We start from the raw sequence: 26091 nt of genomic DNA, 5'->3' as shown, positions 1-26091 counted from the left end.
TCCTGGAACCAGAGACTGCAGTATGTGTTTAGAAGGGCCGCTGTACTGTGCCATGCTGCACTAAGGTACAGGCCACGGTCCTCTGAAAATGTGACTCCCCCAAAGTAAGTGACGTGACACCCATACTTTTTTATTCACAGAGCAACAAATTCTTTGCTAAAATAACATAACTAGTCCTTTCCCTGACCTTCCTGTGAGATGGGCTGTGCTCTGGGCTTGTCTGGCTCTCTTCCGCCAGGGGTCACCCTCCTTTATGCACTCTGCTCTCATCCCCAGCCCCCATGCACTTCCTCCTACCAATTCTCACCCATCCCTTAATTTAATAGGGAAGGATTTCTTCTTCTTATGCATTTTCCTAGGTTTGGGTTGGAGCTATTTGCAAACAAGTGTCTCGTTTAAAGAAAAATTCTAAGCTCCACTTGAGACAGGTTAATACCCCGTTCACCTTTGTAAACCCTACGACACTCTGCCCTGCTCAGAGTATATTCTAAACATTTATGGAATGACTGAGAGTTGGTTAACACCTTTGTGCACATTCTCATGCCAGGCACAGTGGAAGATTTGTCAAAGAATGACATGGTCCTCACCACTCGCAACACTCTTAAGTAACTAATACATTACAACATACATTTCTCTTTATATATATATATATTTTTTTTAGTTGCAGATGGACACTATATCTTTATTTATTTATTTGGTGCTGAGGATCAAACCCAGTGCCGTACATGTGCAAGGCAGTGCTCTACCACTGAGCCACAGCCCCAGCCTATAACATATATTTCAATCATGTGCTACGGCATGACAAACCACCCCAAACTCAATGGTGTAAACAGCCATTTATCAATCTTACAGAATCTGTGGGCAAGCATTTGGACAGGGAACACTAGACATGGCTGGTCATTGTTCCATAATGCTGGAATTCCAGCTGAGGTGCTTGAAGAGCTGGATGCTGGAGAATCTTTGTCCAAGCATCGTGTTGAGTGTGTGCACGCACACGTGAACATCTTTATTCACGTATCTCCAATCTTGACAGGGATGGCTTAGAAGGCCAGGCTTAGCTGGGCCTGGCACTTGTAGCTTGGAAGTGTTTTTGCAAGAAGAGGAGATTAGACCCTGACTCTTGATGAGAGAAGTCACAGGGTCACATTGCAGGAAAGCACATGGAGTGGGAGTTACTTTGGTTACGTTTGGGGGAAAAAAAGTCTGCAATGAGAGGTGGATGCCCGAATGTGACCAGGTAACAGAGAGGCACTTGGGAAAATGTCTTGGAAGAAGGGATACTGGGATTCACCTTGCACTTGGATGAGAGAGAGGGGAGGAGTGAGGGATCCCAGTCAAGGTACGTAAATAAGGATGAGCAGTCTTGTTTGGGAACAATCAAGGACAGGTCCAGAATGACTGGCTAGTTGAGGTTTCTTGTGTGTCCTAAATTACATTTCAAAAATTTTTTAATTTTTAAATTTGTTTTAATTTATTATACATGACAGTAGAATGCATTTATGCACTTTGATATACGTAGATGGGATATAATTTCTCATTATTCTGAGTGTACATGTTGCAGAATCATATTGGTCATGCAATCACATATATACATACAGTAATAATGTCTGTTTCATTCTACTATCTTTCCTAGCTCCACATCCCGTCTCCTCCCTTCACTTCCGTCTACCTATCTAAGGTAACGCTATTCTTCCCTAGTGCCCCATCCCACCCCGCCTTATTGGGAATTAGCATTGTATATTAGAGAAAACATTCAGCCTTTGGTTTTGGGGATGAGCTTATTTTGTGTAGCATGATATTCTCCACCTCCATCCATTTACTGTCAAATGCCATAATTTCACTCTTCTTTAAAGCTTAGTAATATTCCATTGAGTATATATGCCACATTTTCTTTATCCATTCATCTCTTGAGGGACACCTAGATTTGTTCCGTAGTTTAGCTACTGTGAATTGAGCTGCTATAAACATTGATGTGGCTGCATTACTGTAGTATGCTGACTTTAATTCCTTTGGATATAAACTGAGGAGTGGGATAACTGGGTCAAATGGTGGTTCCATTCCAAGTTTTCTGAGAAGGCAGGGCTATTTAATATCATATTTACCCATGAAAGATGAGATTTTTTTTTGATCTCTAAATTTTTTAATTAAAACTCAATTCATCCTAAATTTGTACAAAGCTTCTATTTAATGGCCAAGTTAGAAAAAACAAAGGCATACCCAAATAGAGGAGGGAGAAATGAGAAGGAGATACGATAAATGATTCTATTCTTTTATTACCTATTTTTAGGGATTCCAGAAATGTAATAGTTCAAAAATATTCTGCTATGATTGTGTTATCAGTTTCCTGGGATCATAAAATGGCAAATGCAGAGACTTAATTTGTCTCAGCCTGGTGAGGAGGAGGAAAACTATGGTGAGATTTTATCTGATACACTATAAAAGTAGGTAGTCCCATCCTGAGCCTTGGTGGTCAGTTGCTGTTAGTTGAATCCAGATATGACCAGATGCAAGTGCTTCAGGGAACAAAGCAAAGAAGGCCTTGTTAAGGGTTTCCATTTGTCAATGTTCCACCTTTTCCTACAAAGAAGAGCCCATCCTTCCTTTTTGAATTAGAACCTCATGTTATCTGGTAAGCCCAGAAGCTCTAGGTAAGAGATAGTAGCTAGTATCTATTAAGCAGTCTAATAGTTTCATGGGTAGCTATGATACCACTTCTTCTGGACATAAAAGATGTTTGAAATATCCAAGGTTAAAAAGGAAGGAAGATTTGAAAAGAAAAGCAACCAAGTTATAAGCCATAAACACCAAAAGGAAGTAATGGCAGAACGAAACAACAACAAAAGCTTCAGGTAAATTAGTAACCTGTTTATACATATACATTGAACACACCTGCAGGATCTATTGAATAAAGCTGCCTTTCTTGGGAGGGGTGGTCTCAATTTACCAAGGCCTTTTTATTGGATGAACGTCCATTTCAGCTCATGTGCAACTTGGCAAACGTGTTTGTGAGTATCCACTCTGTTCCACGCACCAGCTAAAGACTGGACATGCTGAGATGACGAAGGGTGACCTTGTTCCCAAAGAGTTCAGTCCAGTTGTTGGGGAGCTCTGTTAGCCAACGAATGCCATTTGATGCATTAGATGTCACCCCAGAAGGATAAGGCAGTGGGGACAGGAGGAGTGAGGCATCTCCTGGGTGTCAGGGAAAGATAAGCTTCCAGAGAAAGAAATTCGACTATGACTTTGAGAGGGGGAAAAAAAAGTGCCTGTGGGGGTCAAGAAAGGTGAGGACAGAAAAAGAATGTCCATAGGATCTGATAGCATGGTGGTCCTTAGCGACTCTGAATGCAATGGCAAAAGGAGAACAGGCTAGACCAAAAACAGAGCAAGTTTTGATGATTTTGCCGGAATTTTAATGGCTTTGTTTTATTATAGGTTTAGGGGGAGCTGCTTTCTTTGCTTGCTGAGCTACAAATCATTCAGAGCAAGGGTCCTGGTTCAGTTAACCCAAAGCTGAGCAAATATAGACCCACTGTGGTTTGAGCAACTTGGAAATGTCGTAGGGTTGGTATTTTGACTCCCCTCTACTCCAGTCACGGTTCAGGATTTTCACACATCACCAAGGTCTGGGGGAAGCTTCTCAGCTTTCTGGACACCCTCTTTGGGCTCGTGAAGCAGCAGGCCTGCCCTGGGAAGGTCAGGATCCTTTTTGTAAAAAGAGCAAACTCTGTGTGGAGCCCAGGGAGCCCGTTCTCTCTGCCCTTCCCCTCCTGTGGGCTCACACAGCAAAGCAGATGCTTTCCTCTAGCTCCCAGCTTCCAAGTGGCTTCGCTTCATCCAGACTGCACAGCTATTCGAGACCCAATTCTTAAAATCCTAGGAATCCTGGGGTGATCTTGAGCTCAGGCCCTGAACCTGTCATAAAATGTAATGGACAGTACATTTTTAACTGCTGAGACTGGGGCATTCATCTAACCCATGAAGACTGAAGCAACATAATGTTTCTTTCTGTACTTATTAAGTGTATTATGAAGCATTTCAGAGATCACAGGATGATCCTTTTCATCATCCTTTACTATTTAAAGTTCTTACCCATTTCTGTGCATTGCATGGATTCCTATAACAGTTGATAGATCCCTTCTCAGAAGAATATTTTTAAATGCATGCGATAGAACTATTTCAAAGAAATCCAATTATAGTGAAATGCAGTTATGTGAATGTTTTTTAAAAACCACAGCTTGTGATATACTAATATACCTGCTTTTTGTAATGCATTACATAATGATATCAGAAAATTTCAAGGACTTATGCAACAATCTTTCAAAGTATCTAAAACAGTAATATGATGTGAAAATATTGAAGGTTTTATTGATGACTGAGTCTTAGGATTTTCTAGAGCTTCTGTGGTTTGCTGCTTAAATTTGTGGTGGAAGAAAATATTAAATTTTGATTATATATTAATGAAAACATAGGGCTTTGGTTGTAGCTCAGTAGTAAAGCACTTAACATGCGTGAGGCACTGAGTTCAATCCTCAGCACCACATAAAAATAAATAAAATAGAGGTATTTTGTCCATCTGCCACTGGGAAAATTTTTTTTAAAAAGTTGTAATTTCTTGAGGATGTGGCTCAAGTGGTAGCATGCTCGCCTAGCATGCGTGAGGCACTGAGTATGATTCTCAGCTTCACGTAAAAAATTTTAAAAAATAAAGATTGTGTCCACCTAAAACTAAAAATGAATATTTTTTTTAAAAAAGTTGTAATTTCTTTCTCCATTTAGGTTCACAGACTCCCTGAGGTTACAGACCTCTGCTTGAGGATATAATTTTGGTTCACTGTAATAGAAGAGTGTATTATTTATGTGACCTGTAGTAATAGGGTTGAGGAGCTCATTATAAACTTTGCAGATGGTCTAAGTCCTCGCCCTTTCCTTCTTTCCTTCCTTCCTTTCCTTCACCAGGGATTGAAGGATTGAACCCAAGGGCATTCAACACTGAGCCACATCCCCAGTCCTTTTTATTTTGAGACAGGGTCTCACTAGGTTGCTTATGACCTCTCTAAGTTGCTGAGGCTGGCTTCAAACCTGCCAACCTCTTGCCTCAGCCTCCTGAGCTACTGGGATTACAGGCATGTGCCACCATGCCCAGCCCTGGTCCTTTTCTACCCAAGCTTTGTATTTCATCAACATGAGTACCTCATACACACACCGGACAAAGATGTTTCATGAACAGCTAGAGAAACACACACACACACACACACACACACACACACACACACATATTTGTCCTGAGGTGGCCAGGGTCTGCTCTGTATCTTTACCCCTTGAGTCCTAAGATTTATTCTTGGAGACCTGTTTCTGTTATTTTTGAGAATAAATAAAAGAAGGGCAAAGTTGAAAGTCCAGGTTGGAAAGCAATGGAGAACAATGGTCAAAATGAGAACCAATGCGGGACATTTCCTTTCCCCAAAGTTGATGAGGATCTCCTTGGGTTCTGGTCAGAGTTCTGGATCACCCTGGCACTTTATCCAGCCTTTCTCACCTCTTTGAGGAGACTTAAACCACAAGTTCAGTAGGGAATTTATTCCATGGTATCCTGCATCCTGTTTCTAGAAGCAGAATCTATGCTGGGGAGTTTTGCCTGAGGTTTACTGGTGTTGGTGAGGGATGCTGTCAGAGTGAGGGCCACAGAATAAAGCAGGGGAAAGTTGAGTAGATACGTGGCTTCAGGAAGAGTCTAGCCTCAGTCTCTTCCATGGAGGAACTCTGGAATACAGCTCATCCTACCCAGTGATGGGCTGTTACCCCACTGTATCCCCCAGCTAGAAGAGTCAGGCATGAGTTCATTTTCTATGTTACTTCAAGAAATGACAAACTTTGCAACTTGAAACAACACATGCTTATTATCTCAGAGCTTCTATGGATCAGGAGTCTGGGTGTTGCTAGTCCCTTGCTCAGGGTCTCACAAGGCTGAAATCGAGGTGTTGGGCTGGGGTCTTGGCTGAAGTCGGGGGTTGTCTTCCAGGCTCCTTTGGTTATTGGTGGAATTCAATTCCTTACAGTTGTGGAGCACATGGCGACTGGCTTCTTTAAGGTCATCAGGAGATTGTCTACCGCTTCCAGTCACCAACGGGCCACCCACATAGGCTCACCAGAATACTTACCATATGATTAACTCAATTCGGCTGATTCAGGACTTTAATTACATCTACAAACTCTCTACACCTTTGCCAAGTGATGTATCAAAATCACAGCAGTAACATCCACCAACATCCAATTCTTCCTACGCTCAAGGGGAGGGGATTATACAAGGACATGGGTCATTGGGGTCATCTTTGAATTCTCCCTGTCACAGGGCATCTCTTTGAAGGCTTACTCTCGAAATGGTACCTACCTTCCCCAGGGCAGTTCTGAGAAGGTTGTAGAGTAGACATGAGATGTTGATGGCCAAAGTTCATAGCAGCTAGGAATAGGTACACCAGCTGGTCAAGGGCCTTTGTCCAAGGCACTGACAGTGGCTGCTGTATATGGGACTCTCCTGACGTCTGTGACTTTCAAAATAGAGGTCTGACCCAGCTGTACCACCTTGGTATTTATTCTAAGGAATTAAAGTCATCTCACTACAGTGACACATGTATTCCCATGTTTATAGCAGCACAAATCACAATAGCCAAATTAGGGAACCAGCCAAGGTGTCCATCAGTGGATGAATGGATAAAGAAAATGTGGCATAGGTACACAATGGAGTTTCATTCAACCCTAAAGGAAAATGAAATTGTCATTTACAGGAGAGTGGATGGAACTTGAGTGCCTTATGTTAAATGAAATATGCCAAACCCAGAAAGAAGGTCAAGGGTCACATGGATCATATGTGGAAGCTACAGAAGAAAAAGGAAAATAAAGGTGGGAGGCTCTCATGAAAATCAAAGGGAGATCAGCAGAATAAAGAGACCACAGAGGGACAGAATAGAAGAGAAAGGGAAAAATACTGGGGAATGATATTGGCCCAATAATATTGTTATATTGTGTGCATGTACAAATACATAACAAATCCCCCCATTACATACAACTATAATGCACCAATCAAATATGGGGGAAATGGACTTAGTTTATTATCTGTGTAAATCACACAACACTGAGTCCAGTATGCAGTAGGCATGCAGTAAACTATTCTCGGGCCTACTGCCCTCCTCCACCCCCTGCAATAGAGGTCTGAGTAGATGTGGAATGAGCTGCCTTCAGAATCTGATCAAGCCACTTAGATCTTAGAGTGTGGTGGTGGTAGAGATGGGCATGAGGACCAGTCATTACGTGATACACGGCACACTCAATGCTGGGTGTGCAGGCTGCAGTTTGAACAGGAGGAATTTGTCTCCTGCAGACCAGCATCTCCTGGGAGCTGTCCGGGCCTGACTGGTTAATTTTCGAGACCATTTGCAGCCATCTTTTAGCCACGCTTCCTTCCTGAGAAGAGGCTGGGGTTCACAGGGCAGAGGGAGCATCCCTCTCCTCTTTGATTCAAAGACCTCCCTGGCTGCAGCTTCCTCCTCAGATCCCTGCTGCATTCTTGGTGTCCTTTAGAGTCTAGGAGCGCAGAATGAAGAGAGGAGTCGCTTTCTCCCCCTCCCTCCAACCGTTCATATTTTATCTATATATTGAGTGTGTTTTGTTGCCACAGTTTTGGGTAACATTGGTTTGCTGCCTAGAAGCAGAACCTGAGAGATGGATTGAAGTTCACACAGGTGTGTGTGTGTGGGGGTCTCAGAAGAAGAACCAGGAAAGCCAGAGGGGGCAGGAGAAGGAGCTGAGTAAGAACTAGCTTTTGGCTGGAGATGAGCCTCATACTAACCCCAGAAAGCTCTGGAAAACAGATTGTACCTCAGAGTTGTCCCAGTTGAGGTGTGGGGTCCTTTCTGTGCCCCTATGCAGCCAGTCAGGCTTGGGGGTGGCCCTGTGGGAAGGAGGAATATAAACCCTAGATGAGATGGCTCTCACTTGACCAAGGACAGTCTCCTGCACAGGAGGTGTGGCCTGCTGATGGCTAGGAGCATGCATCTGGAGTGCATGCAGCTGGACTGCACACACCCTGTAAAGAGCCTGTCCTTGCTCTCTTCCACCTCTATCATTCCTTCAGGTTGCCTCTGGGGTTCTTTCCTTAAGGGTAACAAAAAATTCATGGTTATCTTCATTGCCATAGAATGAAAGGCCAGCTCCTTCCCCTGAGGCCCTGAGACCTGCGCCCTGCTTTCCCTCTGTGTCTCCCAACCTCGCTGCCCTCCACCTTGTGGTCTTGCCCAGCTCTCTCTCCTCAGGTAGAGGTGGTGGTGATCAGGAGGATGCAGCCCCTAGTTTCCCCAGAGTGCTAGGAGCTCTCCAAGGTGCTTGATGGGTAGCTTAGCATGTCTCATCTCAAAGCAATTAGGCAAGGTTGATTCTGACAACCCACTTAACATCTCAGAAAACAGGTTTGGAGAGGAAGCGAGGTGACCAAGATCCCACGGTTTGGGTCTCCTTCAGACCAAGCACCATCTGATTTCAAAGTCCTCACTTTCCCTATTATCATGCTTCCCCCATTCCTTGGGACTGTCCATTAGGTGTCCATATTGTCTTCAGTAACTGCTGCCATGGCCCTCATTCCCATTCCCCTGTCAGCCTGCTGAACTTTTAAGTTCTTACAGGGCCATCTGCTCTCCAAGACCTCGACACTCCCACATCCATTCCCCTGTGGGTCAGACGCGATTCCTCCCCACAGTTCTTGCTTGGGCCCCTTCTCATCTGCATTTCTGTTCTTCACTCTCACCTGTTCTTCACTCTCACCTCTCCCTGCTTGCATCCTCTCTGCTTCCCTGTGCCTTGTGTGGTGCCAGGAAGAAGGCACACAGCAGCCAAGTGTTGGCAGAAGGCCACCCATGGATGTTCCTCATGGATGGTCACTGCAGTATCTGCCCCTCACGCTGCTCAGCCACTCCACACACCTGTCTTTCCCAGCCCTACCTTGAGCTCTGTGTCCCGGACACTGCTGCTGCATTCCACCCTTTCAGATAGGAGCATGCTCCATATTGTCCAGGAGATGGGAGCTCAAGGCAGAGCTGAGATCCTGTTCCCACAGCCACAGTCTGCCCCACCCCCCAAAAAACAAAACAAAACAAAACAAAAAAACCACAGAAGCAAACCATTTTCCAAATATCCAGTTAGATGTTGATTTATCTTCAGAGAGTCTAAAGCATCAGTGGGGTTTTTGAATTTCATAGTCCAATAGAATAATTTATGTAAATATGTTAATCAGAGAGCTTTCTTACCCTTACTGAGCACTAATGCTTGCCAAAGGGTCATACGCGTCAGACTGATGATATCCATTAATGTAATATGGTATTGCATATAAATTAATGTGGCCATAATTAAAATCTCTAAACTCATTGAGAAACTTTCAGAAACCAGATATACTGATTTGCTTACCACTTATTTCCTGCTGTCCTGGTGGGATTTCTAGAGTTGGTTGAATTCAACTGGATTTGGAGCTCTGGCTGTCTAGCCAATGTTTATAACTAAACTCGTCTGAAGACAAAGCTTTGTCGCCTTTGCCCATCATAAATCCTTGTTGGAAAACTATTGTAGTCAGCGGTGCCTTTCATAAAGTTTTGTCTAAGATTATTTCTAGAATTTTCTCCCTGGGTTTTCATTTGTCAGTTCATTTTGTAATTCATTGTAAAACCACAGTTGGTCTCAACTTATTTTCTTATGAGATGAAAAAATAGGTCCTGCTACACGCACAGCTCATCATAAGAATTCCTTTAGCAATACGGCAGTTTTGACAAATTTTCTTATGAAGTCATTTTTAAAATTACAGCAAAGATAATAATAGCCACTGCTTACTTCTCACCTACGTTATGATCGTCACTGTGCTAGGTATATTATGTAATCATGTAAGTTTCTCAGGTTCATTTTCTATTCTCTACTTGGACCTGAATATTTCCTATTTGCTTTTAGGTCACGGGTCCTTTCTTCTGCTTTCCAGTCTCTAGTTAAACTCTCTTGCCTTCTCAGAACTTAGGCCTCTGCCTTCGGCTTGATATCTTGGTCTCATGGGCTGCTGTGGAATTACCCAGTGCCTTGTGCAGAAATGTGGCATCAACCTTGGCCTCACCTCAGTATGCTTGTTTTTCTCCACGACTTGTCCTCTGGAATCCAGAGCTCTAAGTGTCATCGCCACAGATTCCCAAGACTACCTGAAGCTGAGCTCAGAAGCCCAGACCCTGGACCTCTTGGCCATTCCTTTGTGTTCAGCTTCATCCCACACTGCTTGCTCCCAAATTTGGAGACTCGACAGTGGTGAAAACACCAGTTGATGTTGGGGCCACCTGTATGTTCTGTCCTTTTCTTTGGGACCCTGAACTCTGAAGTCCTGGCTGTCTTGATGGTTCCTTGATACTTTTAAGTAGGGGTGCACATTTGCATGTTTAGCATTTCCAGTGGCCACTGGGAGGATCCATCTTCAGTAAGTCATTGTATTTCTGGAAATGCGAAATTCTCAGTTTGCTTTTAAAAGAATCTTGGAGTGTATGAGAATCTTAAAATAGTCCCTGACATACAAGTGCCACCGTGTAGCACAAGAGAGTGTAGTTACACAAAGATGGTTGGAAGGTCACTGGCGGTACAGTCTCGTGGGGCCACTGTTGAACATGTGGTCTATGGAGGGACCTGATCATACTGATGAAGGAAAGGGCATCTAGTGTGCGAAGATTTCTCATGTCCAGGCGTCAGCAAGGTCATCCTAGATGGAAGTGGGGTTGGATACAGAGCAATAGGATACAGGCTGGAGGGGACAAAAGGATCACATATTTTGGAAAAAAAAAAATTGTGTGGCCTCTTTAAAAAAAACACTTAGAGGATTTTCCCCAACGCAGTTAACTGGCTTAATGCTAACTGCTTATTTGCTGACCTTCTGTGTTATTTGCAAATTTAAAGTGAGGCCAGCTCTTCCTGTTTTCATTTCACCGTCATTGCTGGTGAACTGAGGAAGAGAAAAGCCCTTTATTTCTCAGTGGGGAAAAGCAGCTGTGGAGCAGGTTGCTAAGTCCCACGGCCAGGCAGTGGTGCCACAGGCTGCAGGTCCAGCTTGCCTAGAGTCATAGAGCCAAGGGTGCAACCCAGTCACCTGGGTGTTTCTCCCAAGCAGCTGCACCTGCCTTCCTTTGGCCAGGTAGCCAGCTCCCCTTTTCTCTATCCCATTGATTCAGACCCTCATTATCTTTTCCCGTTGATAGACTCCTCCCTTGCCTCCTCCTGTACCCTACCACCATCAGGTCACTTCCATGCTGCAGCTAGAAGGATCTTTCTAGAACATAGCCGCTGGCACCATGTTAACCCCCTCCCCCATCCTCCAGAACTTGACAATGACGTTCACACAGCTTTCCAGGCTGCCTTGGATCTGGTTTGGGCCTGAGCCTCCTCTCCACTCTGGCCGGCCAGCCTGACCTTCCCACCTCTGGGAGTCATATATAGTCCACCAGACACCTAGTGCCCTCTGTCCACTGCTGTGCCAGCTGGGCCTCCTGCCCGCTCTCTGGCTGCCCTCCTGTCTTCCAACTTAGCCCAGGGGAACCTCCTCTGGGAAACCTGCCAGCGCAGTGTGAACCAGGTGTCCTTGCTTTGTGTCCCCAAAGCCCCCTCTGCCCTGCTGCCTGTGCTCTGCACTGTCACTGCGTGCCTGTGTCCCCTGTGACCAATAATTCCCAGAAGGTCTTTCATGTCTGGCTCCCCATGGCCCAGCACACTGCCTGGCATAAAATAAGCACCCAATAAATCCCAAATGGAGCATATGTTAAGTTCCCTATAAAACCTTAGCCACTGCCAGTTCTGCTTCCAGTCTGGGTGTTCTCCATGGGGGCTCCTGCAGCGTTCAAAGCCGGAGACTCTTGTAGATTTTTAACAGGAAGAGGTAGATTCTGACCTTCCCATTGGTCGGAACAGGTTCACCTCCAGAAGTTTCAGTTCGTAGTAAAAGTGACATTAAGTAGTAAAATTTCGGTAACGGTGGTCTGTGCCAGAGCCCTAGGCCTCTCCCCATCCTATGGAGTTCTTCCACTTAATCGCTGAGCAGAGGGAATCTGTGCTTCCAAAAAATGACCAGGAAACCACTAAATGGGCCCCCTACTTCTCCTCCACAGCTCCAAGAAAACAAGCCCAGTCCAGGAAGGAGAGGCTGTGAGCCCGTTTCTAAGTGCTTCACCCTCCTCTGTCCCCACCCACAGCTCCTTGGGGTTTGACTTCCTGTCTGCTCCATGGAATAGGAAGCTGTTTTTCCAATTTCTTAATTAAGACAGGTTCATCCTGTCATTTCCAGAGAGCAGCGTCCACGCCCATAGATGTCAAAATACTCGCCCAAAATAAGATAGGCCCTGGGTAAAGGTTCCCTCCCCATCAGCCACGGCTTGAAGGACTGAATGTTTGAAAACTGCCCATTTTCTAGTTATTGGTCATTCATTCACCTTCAGCCTAGAGTGTGTGACACATTCCCTTCCCTCTTTGCTCAATATGCTCTTAAGCAAATTAGCCATTTTTTTAGAGTTATTCAGGAACTGAAAGTGGTTGGAATGCTTTTTTAAAAATCGTATTTAATGGACAAGGAAGGTCTTTTTGCTTGCGGTTCTAAGAGTAAGTCTGGTTCTAGCACTTAACTCACTTTGGGATGGAGGGAATTTATTTGAACTCTGGTATCTCAGTTACCGTCTCTGTAAAATGGAGACAGTAATCTACCAACTCGGGGGCTGTGAGGTTTCAGTCAAATGTCTATGAAAGGGCTTAGCCCAGTCCCTGAAATCAGCTGGGAACAGGGAAATATGAAGTGATTGCAGTCTCCCACTGCCATCTTTCTATCCTCCCTGAGAAGAACAGTGTAGTACAGCTGTGCTACATCCCCAGCCCAGAGCTCGCGTACTTTGACATGAATAACTTAAATGCTAAAACTTGAGACAGGCTTAAGGAAAGAATTTACTTATAAACATGTTAGGATTGCATTCGTTCATTCTTCTCCAAATCGCCTAACATCTTCAAGGTCTGGTAAGCAGAGCCAGCAGGCAGGAAGGTACTGGAGAGTGAGTGTGTGACTCACTCCTGGAAAGGATGAGAATCTAAACTCTGCTCCTAGAATCTGGAGTTCCTGAGAATATTCTGGAAACAGTTAATCCAAAGCTGCCTCCATCACCCTCCTAGAGAGGTCCCCTATGCTATTTATGCAAATGCTTTGTTGAGCACAGATATAATCTGTTAGTCACTCAGCAATCCACTCCTGAAGTCATTTGTGCCCCTCTACCCTATCCCCCAAAGCTAGGGAGCCATGGGCCCAGCCGCATCTGCCTCCCCAACTCATGCTATGCTGGTTTCTGTCCTCCCTTCTACCCTCCTGGGCTGCTATGAGAGATTTCTAATCTACCCTCCCGCATCTCTGAGCATGTTCTTCTCAACACTGAGCCCAAGGAAGTCTGAGGAAACACAGGGTTCCATGGCCCAGTAAACTCGGGGGCCATACCTGCTTCTCGGAGGCAAGTGCAATAAAAACAATGAGTGAGGCAGAGTCGAATCCTCTTTAACTTCATTTAACTTGGTGGAAAAGGAAAGGACACAAGGCCAGAAGTAGACTTTTATCCCGCATAACTGACTTGGGGTGGAGATACACTGGTGTCCGAGTCCCCTGCCCTAACAACAAATCCATAATCTCAATGCAAAAGAGCCTCGATTATCCAAGTGCCATGAATGCAGAGGGTTATCTGTAGAGTGCCAATGCTTTCCCACCTAGGAATTTCTGGAAGATGAGTAAAGTAATGTGCTTCACATGCCCAAGAGGAGATGATTTAGCACCATGAAAGGTGTATCAAAAAGCACCCCCCCCCCCCGCATTTGCAGAGTGGGGCAAGATGATAACTGCAGAGGCTGGGCTAACCTCACCTGAAAAACCAAAGTTATCAGACTTGACCTCACAAGGGTGGCTGTGAGGATCCTGTGAATCAATTCTTGTGAAAGCCCTATGTGAACAGGAATCTCCGTGGCTGTCGGTGGGTACCTGTGGTTAACCTGCCTGTTTGTTTGTCGTTGCAGCGGAGGGTGCAGGACGTCATCAGCCCCATAGTGTTCGAAGCCGCCTACAGCCTCGGAGCACATGTGACTGGCGAGGAGGAGAGGGAGCTGCCAGCTTTGACTCCAGTTCTGCGCTGGAAGAAGGGACAAAAGATTGCCCAAAAGAATCAGGTCAGACCCTGAAAGCCCACAGAAATGACCCAGAATAATGGCCAGGGCACACCCCCCACTGGGCTTCCCTTTCAAATCTGCAAAATGATACACCAGCTGTTTCGAGACTGGCAGAGTTTAGATGGGTATACAGTAGGTACTCTATGAATGCTTTATTGGTGGGTGAGGGAATGCAGTAAAGAAGAAGCAAGAATTGCATCTTACTGTAATGGTGGCAGAGTTAAACATGCCTGACCCACATGCCCCTGAAGCCAGAGACCCCTACAAATGCGGATGGGGACCTGACCTGTTCCATGCGCATCAGATTCTGGGATGGGTTGCTCTGTGAAGGAGCTTTGAAGTGACATTGGAGGCAGGGCACCTGAGCTAGAGGTGAGCCTGGGAACTGACTCAGTTTGCCCTGAGCCATCAGTGAGATGCTCCACACTCAGTGCAGGAAATATGCAAGGAATGTGTGATCTGAAATTTGCTCTCAATCTTTCATTAAAAGACAAACTCACCATGGTCCGAGACCCTGGGCAGGGTCAGAAAAACTGTTTTTTAAGGGGGGGGGGGTAATCCAATCCTCTGGGCAGGGCAGGGGCAGAGCCTTTCAGAACCATCTGCCTTTGCAATTATTTAGATTCCCCTGAACAGAGGGAGAAACTGCAGAACAGTGACCCCTGCCTTGCAGATTTGAGTGGGAAATGGAAGCTCAGGGGAGTGTGGGTTTGGAAATGTCCATCCACGTGTTGGAGTGAGTGATGTGGAGTTTGCCAAGGCATCCTCACTTCTCCCAGAGTCTCTCCCATGTCGTCTTGGGCCAGTTGTCCTAGATTCAGAGCTTGAGATGTGGACTTGCAATCCTCATGAGACTGTGCCCTTGGGGGAGGTCTGTAAAGATCAAGGGGCTGAACAAGGACATAATCTCCAAGTCTAACTGGGAGACCCAGGAGCATAAATGACATCTGAGAATTATCCTCCTCAGAGGCGATGATGCTGGCACCTTTTGTACTCTGTATGAGTCAGTGTTGGCTGGCCCTGGGGGTGGGGTGGAAGGAGAGTGCAGCCCTCTTTAGACTCCCAGCTGAGGACAGTTCTCTGTGGAAGGATGTGCAGGTGACCATTGGTGCCTCCACTCATGTCTGCTGGGGAAGGGCCTGTAGTAGTCAGTGCCTTCTGCACACACATGCACCCTGGACACTACTACCTTTTGAAACTGGTCTTAAACATCAGGATCGGGTCCCTGTTCCCTGGTGGTGAAGATTAAACACCCAAGAAACATTGAGGCAAGAGCAAAATGTTTTATTTAAAGGATAGAACAGAGAGAGTGACTCCTCTGGAGAGGAGGGGTCCAGAGCTGGTGCCCAAAGGTCTGGGGGTGTCTTGCCCCTTTCATAGATTGGAGGCTTCCTTTCTTCTCATGTCCCCTCCTCCCATCCTGCCTACATGGTAACCAAAAGTGCAGGAAGAAAGCCATCCAGGGGGTGATTGGGCTTGTGTTGGAAAATGTGATCCTTTCCCTCCCCCAGAGGCTGTTAGGTAACTGGGGATTGCTATCTACCTACCTCCTTTTTTTGATAATCAGCTACTTGTCCTTTGCGGAGCAGGGAGGGGGAAAATGGGACCCAATCCTGATTTTCAAGACTGGTTTCACTTTCATGATGCTGTGTTTGACTTAAAGCATAAGCTTCTCTCGAAGCACAAGTGCCATGAGAGGGTGGCCTGCAGGTCCTTCTGATGCTTGGAACTGATGTTTAGAACAGGCTTTAGTAGAATAAGGGGAGAAATGAAAGGACATAGGGTACCTGAGTGATGGGGGCAGAGGGGAGGGCTGGCCTTAACGTGCAGCATGAAGAAAACAGGGAGAAGAGGAGAGAGAGAAGACCCCTGGGAATTACAGCTTCATGTTCTCCTCTGACGGTGAAATGGGGGGAAGAGGCCAGGCTGGAGACCTAGTAAATCAGAATATTATGATAACTCCAGGAAAGTGTTTCCTAGTGCTAGGATCACTCTACTTTCAAAAGCAAAATCTTGCTGGCCTGATAAACATTCCTATATGTGTTATGGAAATGGTTTAAGCAGGGGGTACAGGACTCATTTTAAAACTTTATATCTCTGAACTGAACCAATGAGGTAGCTGCCTGCACAGTTCAGTCTCTCAAGCCTGGGGCACAGTTTCTACAATGAAACCAACTCTCATTCCTATGCATTCATCAGGGTACAAAAGTGGACCTTCTCTAGTGAAGAGCATCTTAGAACCTTTATTGACATTTTGGATCAAAGCCAGAAATCCAAGGACAGATTAGTATCAAAATACTGTTCTTGGGCTGGAGTTGTAGCTCAGTGGTACTGCACTGTCCTAGCACATGTGAGGCTCTGGGTTTGATTCTCGGAACCAAGTAAAAATAAATAAATGCATCATGTCCAACTATAACTGAAAATATATTTAAAAAAAATACTGTTCTTGGTCATTTCGGGTTCAAGATGGCTGACCAAGCACAAATGTGTCTCTGCCTCCTGAGACTCCACTGCAAGAATTATAGAGAAGTCAGTTGGAACAGGGAGAACTCTGGGGAAGAGGAATCGGCTCAGGATGATTTTCTGGAGTAAGTGGAAGGTGGAAGAGTGTCAGTGGGTGAATTTGAACCATGCACGGAGGGGTGGGGTTCCTCCATGTGGAACTGGAAAAGCTGCAGCCTCAGCCGGGCCAGCAGCTGCAGAGGAGACAGGAGAGAGAACAGGACTGAAAATGGGGTCAGGGGAGGAGTGTTACCTGGAGATTGGTATGTGGAGGAGTGATCCACTTCTGTACCCACTTCTGCATGCTGCAGACTCGCAGACTAGCAAGCAGCATGCAGGTCATTCACTCACCATCTGGCTGAAGAGTTGAACACTGCTTGAGACGGTGAGCATGAGCTGGTTACAGGAGGAAAACCTCACCCCTGGCATCTGAAGTCTCCAATGAGTTGGCTTTCCCTCTGCCCACTCACCCAAGCACACCCCTGGGCTTCCCAATCAGCTCTTTACCTTATTCTTGAATATGAATGGACAACCAAAGAAAACAGATTGGAACAAAGGTGATGCATGAAAAGAAAGATCAGTATAAATCTAAAGAGCATGATTGACTTAGGAAAAAAAATTATTCAGGGAATAAAAGAAACCATAAAAATTTAAAAGAAATCCTAAATTCTATTCAGTGAACACAAAGATTTAAGAACATGTTTTATTCATTGGTAAATGGGTGGGATCCTATTTCTTTTTCTGTTTTGATGGTTGGCTAGTATGAACCCAGGGCCTTGTTCATGCTAGCCAGGGCCTCCACCACTGAACTACATCCCCAACCCTCTATTTCTTTTTTCTTTCTTTAAAAAAAAATTTTTTTTTGATACCAGAGTTTGAACCCAGAGGCACTTAACTACTGAGCTACATCCCCAGCACTTTTTGTTTTTTTTTATAGTGAGAGAGGGCCTTGCTAAGTAGCTTAGGGCCTCGCTAAGGCTGGCTTCCTCCTGCCTTAGCCTCCCGAGTTGCTGGGACTATAGGCCTGTGCCAGCATGCACAGCCTCTATTTCCTTTTCAAAAGAAGAATCCGAGAACAAGGAAATAACTCCAGAGCCAAATATTCAGTGAAAGGATTAGAAGACAATGGTAAGAAATCTCAGGACAACCAAGAGGATAAATCTCTAAAACTCTGTGTCCAAGTGATGAGAAAACCAGAAAAAGTGAAAGATAGAAACAAAAGAAAAAAGAAATTATAAGAGATAAAATGGGATAAAATTTCCTAGGCTTAAAGAGAAATAATTTTTTTAAAAAAAGGGAAATTTAAGGGCCCATTGATGTATAAGTAAGGTAAACAAAATTATATACACATATAAGGAAAAATAAAAACTCCTAGAAGAACAGAGATATGATCAATATGTCATGGTTCAAGTATAAAGCAAGTTAAAATGTGGGATTTTTTTTGTTTTAAATGAATTTTTAATTTTAATTATAAAGTAGAAGGCATTTTGAGACGTCATATGTAAGTGGAATATAATTTCTCATTCTTCTGGTTGTACATGATGTAGTTATACAGGTTGTGTAATCACGTGTGTACATAGGGTAATAGTGTCCGATTCATTCTTCTATCATTCCTACCCCCATGTCCCCTCCCCTCCCGTCACTCCCCTCTATCTAATCCAAAGTACCTCTGTTCTTCCCTCGCTACCCCCCTTATTGTGAATTAACATCCACATATCAGAGAAAACATTAGCCTTTGGTTCTTGAGGATTGGCTTATTTCACTTAGCATGATTCGCCAGTTCCATCAAAATGTGGGATTTTGAATGAGTAGAAGAGTATAAGGAAGATACTTCTCAGAAGAACATTCTCCCATAAGTAGTAATCAGATCTTCCTGGACTGTACCTTTGTCTCTGCAGAGAAGGGTGTATCACCATGATAGCTGTCTTGTCTCTGCTGTGAAAACATAATCAGGTAGCCATCATAACATTCGCACTGTGGGTTATCAGTCTTTACAGTCGAGCTAAAATCAGAGCTGTGGTGATAGCATAAAATGCAAATGTCATTAAATTCAAGTGTATAGAGATAAAGGAAGACTGACAGATGTCCTCTTAATGCCTTAATCTTCAAAATGGGTGAGTCAAGAGATACGGTAAAACTTGATGAAATGAGAAATAGCTGTCTATTACTGCAGAGGTCAGCAGGAGAGCATCACTTCTTAAAGTGTGGTCCCTGAACCAGCAGCTGCAGCCTCTCATGGGATCTTGTGTGTTGAGAAAGAAACATTTGGGGCCAACCCAGTCCCCACCCCCCAAAAAAAAATACCCAGAAACTCCTGGGGTGGGTCCCACAGTCTGTGTGAGCAGGCTGACCTGGGGTTCTGACTCGGCCAACGTGGCAATCAAGAAGCTGAAGGGAGGGATTTGCCTGTCACATGAGGGAGGGAGGGAGAGAGCCCTTGTGTCCCTGAGACCAGTTCTTGTCCTTCGTGGTGGGAATTCGGTGAGAGAGCATCTTCCTCTGGTAAACCAAGGAGCTGTCCTGTCAGCGTGTTTTCTAGAGACGCAGAAACAATCACCAAAAGAAACACAGACGTGCGATAGTCGTTTCCCCTGAGAGAAGGGCACAGTTATGGGAGGTGTGTGGCCGGGGGCTGTTTTTTTTTTTTTTTAACCATATAATTCCTCTTGAAATTAAAAGGTAAAAAAATATTGTTGCTGGATTGGGAATATTGTCCAGGAGCCCGAGAAGTGTTCTGAGAGAGCAATTCTTGCTTGTTTTGCTTTTCCTAGTTATAAAAAAAAAAAAAAGAGGGGGGAGGGGATAGTTTAATGATATTCTTCCATGGTTCCTCCATGTGTCTTCCAGATGTTGGCTCAGTTTAAGGGGCAGAGCAGTTGAGAGCTAGGCCCACTCCAGGAAGCAGAGCTGATTTTTAATGAGAACTCAAGAACCAGCTGCACCCCAAATAGTACTTGAATCCCTCCTCTTTGTTCCATTTCTGTTTCTACTCCCCTCCCCCAGGCTAGGCCATCATTATTGGTCAAATAGACCAGGTCACTTCCCAGCTTAACCCCCTCCAATGGCTTTTCCTCAAGATCCTCAAGAATCCACAAGACTGCTCAGTGGGACCCCTACCTCTCCAGAATTGCCTAGTGCCGTCCGTTACAGTACTCCAACCTTACCAAGCCCTTTCCTGCCTCAGGAACTTTGTACATGCCAATAGTGTTTCTCTAAAGCTCCTCATCCTGCTTTTTAAAAAATTTCCTTCTTTCTTTTTATTTATATATGATAGTGGAATGCATTACAATTCTATTACACATATATAGCACAATTTTTCATTTTTCTAATGACCAATTTTTCATGTTTTAGGTTTTCAACCTAAATCTGACCTCCTCGCAGAGCCATCTCTCATCTATCCTGTATTGCTTGACCTCGCTGCCTATTTCATTCCTTCATGATACCAATTGCCATTTATTCTCTCATCCACTTGCTTTTATGTGTCCTTCTCTAGAACGGAAGGCCAGTGAAAGCAGAGGTCTACTTTACCTTATTGGCCATTGATCCCTAATATCTTGCTCGACTTATAATAGTGCTTAGTAAATATATCTCAGCTAATAAAGCCCTTCTGAAAGAACATAAGGTTAGGCCATTCTGCAAAGTGTGGACATCAGAGTTTCTTCACTGACAGATTCAACAAAGCTCTATTCTTTAAAAAAAAGAAAAGAAAAAGTACTCCATGATCCCTCTGGGAATTTACCATGGACCAGAGACAGTGATGAGGTCTTCTGTTGACTTAAACCACAGTACATGTGTGCACAAGAGTCTGCTTTTCAAAAACAAGATGAAACCGGTATGACTGGTGTGACATTGGTTGGGAATCCCCACTTTTGTTATCTCTAAATGAAAAAATTTTACCCTGATGTTAATTTTTAACCATGTTGAAGGAATAAGCTCTGGGTATCCATTGTGCTAGAAATTAGTGTTAGTTCCTCCCACCTAAGGACCCTCAGGGCCTGAGTGTGCAGGAATATAGTCCCATGCCTGTGAAAACCCACTTTTTGCACAGCCTGGACACTAGGTAATACTTTCCCAGTTGAGGTGCCTGGCTGGCTTAAAATGCCATTATGTACAACTCCAAGGCTTACTTTCCTTAGCAGATATAAATGTCTCTGCAGAAGAACTGGAAAACTGAGGGGTTGAGAGGGAAGACGAGAGAAGAGTAACTCCAGACATCAGAACCAGAGAGGATCCCAAGACCACTCAGCCTGGAGGACTCCAGATTGCACAGTTGGGAGCCAGGGAGAGTTTGGATGCACCAAGAAAGGAAGGAGGAGAGGAAGGGATATTAGGTTCCTATCTGGCATCCTGGTTTCAACTAGATCACCCTACTTTTAGAAGCATCTGCTTCTGGGCTAATACTTTCTAGAAGGGCACTATGGTGCAAGAGGTGTGAAAACCATCTAGTTTGAAGTGTGAGAAAAACACAAGTAGACCAACTATCTTGGGGAACTAGAGAAATCTGGCTGTGTGTCTATGCCATAGGCCTGTTCTCCAAGGTTAATCCCAAGGGCAAAGGAGAGAGGGGGCTTCTACTGTCAAAGGCTGGGCTGTGTCCTGAAGTGACCTGTTAAATTGGCAAAAAAAATTTTTTGTGTATTATATTGTATCTTTGCAATTTATGGAGAAAATGTTTCCTGCTCTTCTGAGAGTCTTTTTAGAAGAAAATAGTGGGTTTTCCCAAACTCTTCAAGCCTTGCTGGTTTTCTTCTGTATTGTCTGGTCTTACTGAAAACTTTACCTGAGAGCACGTAGAGTGGATATGTGAATGATCCAGGGAACACATCCAGTAATCAGTCTCTGGCTGGGCCAGAAACATTAGCACCTCTTTTCTCATCTTCTGGGATGTTTTAGGAGTCAAATGTGAGGCTCTTGTTCTTGGCAGTTTACTGGGCCCATATTAAGAAGGTGTCCTTCCAGGTGGGTGGGAGAGGTCTGACCGGGTCCTCTCCAGTTTGGGAGCCATTTTTCTCACTCCTAGTTGCCTGCTCAATTCTGGCTTAGCAGTTTCTTGAAGTAGAACTAGCACACGTAGTTTTTCCTTTGTTTGAACTTGTTCTCTTTTATTAAACAATATTTTTTTAGTTGTCAATGGATCTTTATTTTTATTTGTTTATTTATATGTGGTGCTGAGGATCGAACCCAGTGCCTCACACATGCCAGGCAAGTGCTCTTAACACTGAGCCACAACCCCAGCCCCTTGTTCACTTTTTTTTCCCTTTTGTGAATTATTAGTAGCAACTTTAAAAAACATAGAACACAAAAGGATAAAAATCATGGAGGAAAAATTTTCATCTCCTGAGGCAGAAATTCCCTAGAAGAAAGTTTATGGTTGATATTAAAAGTTGGGTGTTGTAGAGGGACGTGAAATATGGTCCATAAAAGGCCATCCAATCCCAGGCAGATCTCAGAAAGGCTCTGTGCTGGGAGTTGAGAGTGGATTAGACTTCTTTCTTGGTCCATTTTCTGTTCCTATGACAAAATACCCGAGACTGGGTAAATTATAAAAAAAAAAAAGTATGTGACTTACAGCTCTGGAGGTGGGAAATCCAGGATCATAGTGCTGGCATCTGCTCTGCATCTGCTGCCTTCTTGCATATCATAGCATGCTGGAGGCATCATATGGGAAGATAAAGCAAAGTGTGGGTCTTTTAAAAAGCCACTAATGCCATCAGAAGGTCCTCATTCTCATGACTTCATCTAATACTAATTACCTCCCAAAGGTACCTACTGCAGATACCATTAACATATGACTTACGGGATTAAGTTTTGGTGTTAATCAACTTTGTTACTAAAATAAGTACCCAAGATAAATCAACTTAAACAGAGAAAAGGTTTATTTTGGCTCACAATTTTGGAGTGTTGGTCCGTAAACAATTAACCCTGTTACTTTGAATCCGTGGTGGCACAGGACATCATGGGGGAGAGTTCAGGAAGGGAAGACTCATTCACTCCATGATTGGGAGTGAGAAGAAAGAAGGGACTGAGGTCCCAATATCTCCTTCAAGGGCGCACCCCCACTGACCTAACCTCTTCCTGCTAAGCCCCCACCTCCCGGCCTCCCAATACTGTATGGGCTGGGGACCAAGCCTTTAATGGCTGGGCCTTTGAGGGACATTTGTCCAAACCACAGTAGTTGGTAGCATCTAGCCTGAGCGGTCAGCTCCCCTGCAGTTATCACGGAGGTTGACCTGGATCATTTAAAGATGTCATTGTGGGCAATGTTCGGAGCCGGGGAATAAGCCAGAAGATGCCAAGACAGGGGAACTCCTCACCTCCAGTGTCCACACGGGCCTGACGCCAAATTGGTGCCGTGCTTGTGTTTAGAGGGAGACCTGCAGAGTGCTTTCTGCTCCCATGATCACAAACCCTGAGAGGAAAATCTGTACAGACCTTGGGATAGAAGGCTTTTCACAGCTTTGATTTTACAAAGTTGTTGGAGTTTTGTTTACTCTCGAGGACATGGTATTCTGCATGGCTGGTTTCACATACCAGGCCAGGAGCCTTTTCCTTCCTTCAGTTGGGCGCAGGCTGAAGTAGAGCTGAAATTCCTGGGACCGCCCTACGTTCTTACCATGTGCCACGTGAAGGGTGGTGCTGGGTTCTGGAAAAAGGAACAGAATCCGGAGGGAGGAACCTCTTACACTCAGGTCATGGCAGTTATACAAAAAGGTTTTTGAGTTCTGGGCTGGGTCATGAGCGTTGCAGGCACGAACTCCCCGTGGCTGGGCTTCTAGGAACTCATGCAGGACTAGGGGAGCACCAGCTCAGAGGTGTCACTCGGGACATCCAGGCAGAATGCCACACTCCAGGGCAGAGGCCTTCTGTGAAGTCCCATTACTCAGCAGGAAGTGTCTTTGCTCATTTTTCAGCTTAAAATAGCCTTCCCGGGGGAGTCCCCTGGGGTGGGATTTGAACAGCACTTATCCCCCACCTAGTCTAATTCTCCTTTTCTCAAGGCTTAGCTTGGGGCTTGGTTGCCATGGCAACCCTATAAACAAGCATCCAATCCATGTCGGTAATTACGCGTGTGTGGTTTTTTTTTTTTAAATAAATATAACCAAATCCAAAAATCCGAGTTGTCCTCTGAAGGTGACAGCTGGAAGTGAGAATCCTCCTTCCTGTTAGGTCAGAAGGGAGGACTTTCTAGTAAGGATTTGAGTAGAAGAAATGCATCCCCTAAGGCCTGAGCACCTGGATGACTTCCTGTCTGAAGTCGCCCTCAGCCAGGAGCAGATTCTGAGCTGCCAGACCCTGCATCAAATGTTCCCAAGGCTGCCCTGGCCTTGGTGGCATTGTGAGAAAGGCAGGCCCACTGCAGCCTTGGGCTCTGGCTCAGAGGGAAATGGACTTAGGTTGGATTCTGGCCCAAAGGGAGCGGAGGAACCAGGATTCAGTGAACTATGGACCCCCAGGCCACGTTCAGGCTACCTAATTTTCTAAAAGTTTTGTTGGAGTATGTTCTTGACCATCCTATATGTATTATCCATGTTTTTTTTTTTTTGTTGTTGTTGTTGTTTGTTTTGTTTTTCCTATTCAGAAGAATTGTAGCCTCTGGTTTGACTTTGTCTGTGTGGCTGGGGATTGAGCCCAGGGACGCTCTACCCGTCACCTATAGTCCCAGCCCTTTTTAAAATTTTTGTTTTTGAGGCAGGGTCTTAACTTGTCCAGCCTGGCCTGAAACTTGTGATCCTCCTGTCTCAGTCTCCTAAGTGGCTGAGATTATAGGTGTGCACCACCACACCCCGCTTTACTATCTGACTCTCTGGGGCCAAAGCTTGCCAACCCTGTTCTAAACCAAGTAGAAAAAGGATTTGGTGAGAAACTAGAGGACTTTCCAAAAGAAAACTGTATTCTCCTGGGACACCCAAGGTGAAGAGCAGGCGAGGAAGGATCCCCTATGTAAATCCAGTCTGTGAGGCTGAGGAGGCTGCGGGGTGGCCATTCCTTGGCTCTTGGAGGCCCCAGGCAGGAAGCAGCGGCTCTCCCTAGAGGTTTCAGCCTCCTGCCCCCAGGGAGGGTTGGGACATGATGGAGTCCGAGACCTTTTGGCAAGTCCTGGAAAAGCTGCTTCCAGGGATGCCAACAGATGGCTTTTGCCAACCTGCAGGTGGAGGCTGGAGGAGACAGCAGGGAGAGACGGCTTCCAAGCAGGATTGGGATTTGTCTGATAGAGGCGGCCAAGCCTGTTTTGGCCTAGAAGACCAGGGGGGATGTGGTGAAAGCAGATGGAGGTTTTTGGAGGTCCAGCTTGAAGCTGTTGGGATTGTTCATCAGAGGAAAATCAGGAGGGTGGCCCCTAGGCTTCATGGAGAAGCTGGACTCTTTGTACTTTGCACAAAAGAAAAGTCGTTTCTACTTGTTCCTGGAGAACATGCTGTCATGTAGCATTTTGAGAGTGCTCATGCCTGCGCTCCTGCCTCAGAGACAGGTTTCTCAGCTCCTTAGGAACCGCTTGGCCTTTTGCCTAGAGACTAATTCAGACCCGGGCACAGGATTTGAGTTTCAGCCTTGGCGCCTCCAGTGCATGGCACAGGTCTCTTGATTCCTGGGTGTCTTGAATTCTACCTTCAAAACAACTGCATTCCCAGCCTTGCCTGAGCCAGGGCTTAGTTTGTACAGCTTACTTTTGTCTGTAGTGTTGCCCTAGTTAAGGAAAGCTTATAGGCGGGTGGAGCGTTCATTCTAGAACACTCCATGAATGGATTGTTAAATCTATGGCTGCATAACAAACCACTCAGGAATTTCTTTTCTCGTGTCTGTGCATATTTAAGGTGCACAGAGTCATGTTTTGATAAACATATCCGTAGTGAAATGATGACGACGGTGCAGCAGAAACATACCTGTTTCCTCACTAGTTACTCCCCTCTACCCCAACCCCTTCTTGTGGGAAGAGCACTTGGAATCTACTCTCTTGGCAAATTTCCAGTATACAATACAATGTTATTAACTAGATTGGTCATGCTGTACCTTAATCTTTAGACTTATCCAATATAACTATGTACCTTTGACCAATATCACCTCATTCCTTCCCCTCATCCCTCACCCTTGGTAACCAACAAGATTCTGTTCTTTGTTTCTGGTTCTTTAGCTTTTTTAGAGTCTACACCTAAGTGAGAACATGCAGTACTTTTCTTTCTGTGTCTGGCTTATTTCACTTTGCATAATATCCTGACGGTCCCTTTATGTTGTCCAAAATGTTAGGATCTCCTTTTTTTGATATTCATTTTTTAGTTATAGGTGGACACAATGTCTTTACTTTATGTGGTGCTGAGGATTGAACCCAGTGCTTCACACATGCTAGGCAAA

At 45.0% G+C, this 26091-nt stretch overlaps 1 protein-coding gene across 1 annotated transcript in view; it reads left to right on the top strand.

The window, feature by feature from the left end:
- Positions 1 to 26091, top strand: part of ITGA9 (integrin subunit alpha 9) — a 320486-nt gene that overhangs the window by 139293 nt on the left and 155102 nt on the right. The window contains exon 16 of the mRNA XM_081288073.1: positions 14092 to 14241. Coding sequence (XP_081144199.1) covers positions 14092 to 14241 — 150 coding nt within the window. The remainder of the gene's footprint in view (positions 1 to 14091; positions 14242 to 26091) is intronic.

Source organism: Spermophilus citellus (genome assembly GCF_964194105.1).
Source record: "Spermophilus citellus genome assembly, chromosome: 3".
Lineage (NCBI taxonomy): Eukaryota > Metazoa > Chordata > Mammalia > Rodentia > Sciuridae > Spermophilus > Spermophilus citellus.
Note: the sequence above shows the minus strand (reverse complement) of the source record. Positions and strands in the feature narration are given on the sequence as shown.